At 35.9% G+C, this 5643-nt stretch overlaps 1 protein-coding gene across 1 annotated transcript; it reads left to right on the top strand.

Moving 5' to 3' along the window:
* The first annotated feature begins 284 nt into the window (after positions 1-284).
* LOC147405675 (uncharacterized) lies at positions 285-1147 on the top strand. Its single transcript, XM_086433470.1, has 3 exons — positions 285-439; positions 560-648; positions 805-1147. The coding sequence occupies exons 1-3, from the start codon at positions 401-403 to the stop codon at positions 950-952; spliced, it is 276 nt and encodes a 91-aa protein (XP_086289596.1). The 5' UTR covers positions 285-400; the 3' UTR covers positions 953-1147.
* The last annotated feature ends 4496 nt before the right edge of the window (positions 1148-5643 follow it).

Raw genomic sequence — 5643 nt, 5'->3', positions numbered from 1 at the left:
GAATCATGATTTTAAATCTCATCCGATACATTTGACTTATTTATCCGTCTAGTTGGTGGATCATATTGAGAGGTATCGGTCGAGATTTAAAACTATAGGTCGATAGGAAGAAATACCATTTTATTGTTTTGGTTTCTTTTTATACATAAGGTATAGATATTGACTTATTTATCCAATGAAATAAAAATATTAGGATGTGGCTTCTAAAAAAGTTTGAAAAATGAAGGGGTAGAACAGTCATTTTATCTATACCCCCTGTTACACAGCAAAACTAGGTACTTCAAAAGCCCTTTACAGCCTGTCCTCGAAGAGTTGACAGAGAGAGAGAGTATAAAAATAACATACCTTCAGCCTTCGACGATCTCTCTTTCTTCCTCACCTACACAGATCTCCTCCAACAATGGCGTCCTCCACTGTCAATCGATGGCTTAGGCCTGAGGTATTATATCTCTAAAACCCTAAACCTCATCTCCATCTCCATCAGATCGTACTTTTTTCCTTTCTTTAGGGATTTATTAGGGTTTGAGATCTAACGGTTTGTGTATGTGAAATTGTGTAGGTTTATCCATTATTTGTGGCCGTTGGAGTTGCTGTAGGGATCTGTGGATTTCAGTTGGTGCGCAACATCTGCATCAACCCTGAAGTTAGGTCATCTCAATTTCCCCCCTTTTTTTTTAACGTATTTGTTCTTATTGTTCATGTTGTCTCTCTATCTCTTTTGATCTTATATTAATGGCTCGGATTATTGGATGATTTTGATGAGATTGTCTACTTGTTTGATTTTTCTTTTTTGGGAAAAAATAGGGTGACGAAGGAAAATAGGACAGCAGGAGTGCTGGATAATTTCACAGAAGGGGAGAAATACTCAGAGCACATGCTTAGGAAGTATGTTCGAAACAGAAACCCAGAGATCATGCCATCTCTCAACAGTTTCTTCTCTGACCCTAAATGAATTTAGGGGGCTTAGGGTTTTTTTTTTCTTTTTTAATAAGAGGGATTCTTCAATCTTCATTGAAGTTCTTGAACTTTCTCCTGGTTTTGTCATTTTTATTGAAATTTGTTCCTTGTGGAAGGATTTTATATCCTGAATTTAAAAACTACAGAGAAGTTGAATTGAATTGAGCTGATGTTAGAGATGATAGTTGAATATTTTGTGTGAATGAATTTTGAAGTAATAATTAATAGTTCATGGGGGCAGAGGGATTGTCTTTTTGCCCTCTTTTTCCCCCCCATGGTTTTAAGGTCTTTTCTTTGAGTTCTTTATCGATTTTCAATTGTTTTTAATTTTTATAGCTTGGATACTGTGACAGATTAGCATTTGTTGTAAAGCTGCATTAGGTTTGCAGGAAAAAAAAAATGTACCTGTGAATTCAAGCCAGCTGATTTTGATTTAAAAGAGATGATTTAGAAGCATGGTTTTAAATCTTGTCCGAGATCAAGACAAATCGTCCAATATATATTGGTATCGTCCACCAAGAGACGGTTAGACAAGTCAAATGTATCCATGGTTTCAAAACTCGTCCAAGACCAAGACGTATCGTCTGAGTTAACTCGGTATCAGGGTTGAACGATACAAACGCACAAGTCACTTTTTTTATCGAGATTTAATACTTCACGTTTAATTTTTTGAACAAGACATCTCAAACGTATCGGACAACTCATTCAAAACCACTCAGTATGGGGCCTAGACGAGACGAGATGCAAAACCAAGTTTTAAAACCATGAATGTATCGGATGAGATTAAAAATCATGATTCATTTGTCTCATTATTGAACGAGACGACTCAAACATTCGGTCTCGTTCATGGACGAGATGTTAAAACGAGTTTTAAAACCATGCTTAGAAGTGGACAGTGTTAGGGCGCACATGTTTTTTTTATAAAAAACTCTTGTATTAGAGAAGAAGTATGGATCAGATATGGGCACCCACACTGCATCTCTTCTCTCTTACTCCACCCACGAGGGAACTAAGGGATTCTAGTGCTCTCCTCACCAATGACATTATTTTTTCAATAATTTTCACTGGAAATTTCCTTTGTTGGTATTTCTTCTCACCATTTTCTCTCTCTCTCTCTCTCTTTTTATTATTTTTTATTTGAAAACTCATGGAAACAATGGATACAAGTGAAGAGATGCATAGATGTTCACTTAAATCATCGTCGACTAAGGAGAATCAATCACTTTTGAACTTTTTAATTGTTAATCTCTATTTTCTCACAATTTTAAATGAGTTTTTAATTTATCTATTTTTTTTTTTGATAAATGTGACAAGATCTTGTCCACATCGTACAAAATACTTTTTGATCTCATGTCGACATTGAGTATTTTTTGAAAAATAAAGAAGATTTTTTATTTTATTTTGTTATAACTCAAATGGAGATGAGAAGGCGAAGAAGTAGAGTAATGGTTTAAAACTCAAAGGTGAAGAAGTTGGTGCAATGAATGGTGGTGGTTGTGGTGATTAAATGCAGTCAAGAAGGTGAAGAAGATGAAGAGCAGTGGTGGTAGTGCACGGTAGTGATCTCACAAGATGGTTTATCACGGTGGTGATGATGACTAAAGAAGGTGAGAAAAATTCAAATTTTGGTTGTGCTAAAATGAGTGCTCCAACTAATGTCAATAATTCAGCAATAAAAAGGGTGCGCCCGTATGAAAATGGGCGCCCCAACTAAAATCATGGGCGCCTTTAACACCAGCCTTAGATGATTGGTACCCTTGTTAACAATTCAAAATATGGCCAAACTTAGAGTTTTATTCGATTTTGGGTTGAAAAATCCATTAAAAATTTTGGTCAAATATTCACATAATCCAATTATTAGCTAGAATATGTATTATACATAACTAATTTTAGAATCCAAAAAGTAATTATTTTCCCTTCCACACAAGTCAGCAAATTATGAGGATGTAGTTATAAATTTTAAAATTCATAAATAAATAAAAATTAAAAATTACAAAACACAGTAAAATTCTTAGTCATATAATTCTTTGAAAATATTTGAAGAATGAGAAACATCTAAACTAAATTTTAAAAAATTACAACTTAAATCTCAAGCAACTATTGAAAAAATCCAAGACGCAGTAAATTAAGAAAAAAATCCAACAAAAATATATGAACATCCAGAGAGAGAGAGAGAGAGAGAGAGAGAGAGACTTACCCTAATGGGCTGCTGGAGAGTAGAGAGATTTAGAAGTCCAATCGATGGAGGAGGTTGAAGCTTCGTTGGTAACTCAGGTTAATGTCATTTTTTTCCCTTCCCTCGTAAGATTAGCTTTATCATTAAAAAATGTGAATTTTATTCAAATCATTTAATTATTTAGATGAATAATAAATTAATTGAAGAAGAAATAATATCGTGAAATGTGCACGAATAAAACAATAGATTGCTAACAAGGATGGGGCACATTTGGTGGATTATAGCCCCACTTAAGATGATGGCAGTTGGAGATTCTAAAAGGAGGAGAAGAATATCGAAAAGAGCATCAATTGAAGTATGATAACGGATATGAACACACTTCCAATGTAGAGTCGTGGCATTAGAGGTTATTGAATGGCTGAAGAGAATTCGTTCAGCTGACCCAAGGAGAAATTACTCCATGAAAGGTGGATTTGCTTGCTTCGTAAAATTTAGGAAGGTGAAGGTCCTCATACTAGTAGTGTCCTTCATTAAGGTTAATAGGTTTTGAGATACGTGAAGTTATCATCATCAAAAATCATAGTAAAAGGGCACAAATCTTGCCAATCTGGATATTTTAAATTTGGTCAAGAAGGTTTCTAAGATCAGTGCTTTATGCAGTGTTACGCGGGAAAGAACTGTGCAAGGATCGTAGCTTAGTTCAAGAGCTCCTATACTTGGTCTTGATCAACCTCTATCTTCTTCATTTTTCTTTCCCCTAGTGTCCATAATGCTACATGTGCAATTGACGTCCCAGCGTCAATCCAACTGATCTTTAAAATTGCTGCATATTATCCTCCAAATGTTTTATTTGCTTCTTTGGATTGAATTGTCTTCAATAATAATCTATGAGCAAGAAAAGTTGTAGTGGCAATTTTAATTTAGTTGGAAAGATAAGGGGTATCGTGGTAACCTGGGCTCGACCAATCAAAGCAAGGTTCAGAACTGGTTTGGGTTCCCCCGATACATGTTCTCTTTTCATCGCATGGGTCTTGTCGGGACTGGTTCCACACTGGTAGCCAACCTGATGCCATTGACACTCCTACAGAAAGGAAACAGTTACCCAAAGTACCTTATTAAGGCTCTCTTTTCTTTCTTTCTTTTTTGTTGGTTAGTGTAAAACAATTTAATAAAAAGAGAAGAAATACAAAAGAAGGCGGCTGAGATAGCCCCAAAACAAGGAGAAGACGAGAAAAGGGAAAGGCAAAAACACAAAAAGAAACAAGAACCGAACAAAACTAAGCATCACAAATAAAATCCCATCTGGACACAAATCCTCAAAAGAAACCCCCAAAAAAATCCTTGCTTAACTTCGACCATCGGTATAACAGTCCCAAAATCTCCATGTATACAGCATGAGGAGTTCTTTCCTTGCCTTGGAAAACCTTGAGGTTTCTCTCTCCAAAGATCCCAAGCTAGCACTAAAGGTAGAATGGTCCAAATGTATCTTTTTCTTATGAGTCATGCTAGAGTAACATTGAGATGTACATCGATTCTGACATTCTGATGTGGTGGTGCACACGTAACCATAGATGCTTTTCACTTGTATTTCTATGAAAAGCATCAATGTATATTTTAATGTTACTTCAGCATTATCCATTTCTCATAGGGAAGATATTAAATGTCCACACTTCCAAAAGTGAAAAAAAGGTACAAAGTAAAATCCAATCTACTTGAAACAGGGAAAGAAAGAACGCCTAAATACCCGAGGAGAAGGAACAATGGATTAAAGTGTGATTAACCGATTCCTCATCCCTCAAACACAAAGGACAAAAATTTGGAGTAATCCAGTCACAACAAATTAAATTGTCCAAAGTAAAAATCCTCCCCAAAGAGGCAGTTAATCACACAAGGATAAATATCTTGAAAGGAATAAGAGAAGACCAGGTGAGTGATTCCGAGAAAGAGTTTTCAAATGAAGGAGAAGGAATTTGTAGAAAGAGTGAACTGGGAAACTCTTGTCCTTAGTCTTATAGAAAGGCTGTCCCTTCTTAATGTGAAACCTTATTAAGGGCATTACTACTTATACTACAGCAATGGAGAGGTCATGGTATACCTGGGCTGCCAAGGGGATCACAAAAATATCAACATGATTAAGTGCTCATTTTGCACTCTTCATGGTTTCGTTTGCCTTAACAACCTTGCTTGTGTGAAAACAGTATATTTGTTTTCCTCGTGTAAACACCCACCTCCCTCCAATTCAATCTTTCGTGTACCGATCAAAGCGGTGAGTTTCTCACGGCGCAGGATTAGCTGACATAAAGTGAACACATTAGTAGCAATCCACAGGTGGGAGAGTCTAAAGCACATGTTTTTTTCCTCTATCTATATCCATGGATATATTTATTTATTACATGGGAGATCAATGAGAAGAAAGAGTGGCGATGATGCACATGTTGCGTAGCGGATCACATGTGTTGTATTGGTTCCATGAAAAAAAGTACAACAATAAAGATAAGGCAACAAACATA

This window comes from Akebia trifoliata, chromosome 3 (assembly GCF_017979445.1).
Source record: "Akebia trifoliata isolate Shusen 1 chromosome 3, ASM1797944v1, whole genome shotgun sequence".
Classification (NCBI taxonomy): Eukaryota; Viridiplantae; Streptophyta; class Magnoliopsida; order Ranunculales; family Lardizabalaceae; genus Akebia; species Akebia trifoliata.
Note: the sequence above shows the minus strand (reverse complement) of the source record. Positions and strands in the feature narration are given on the sequence as shown.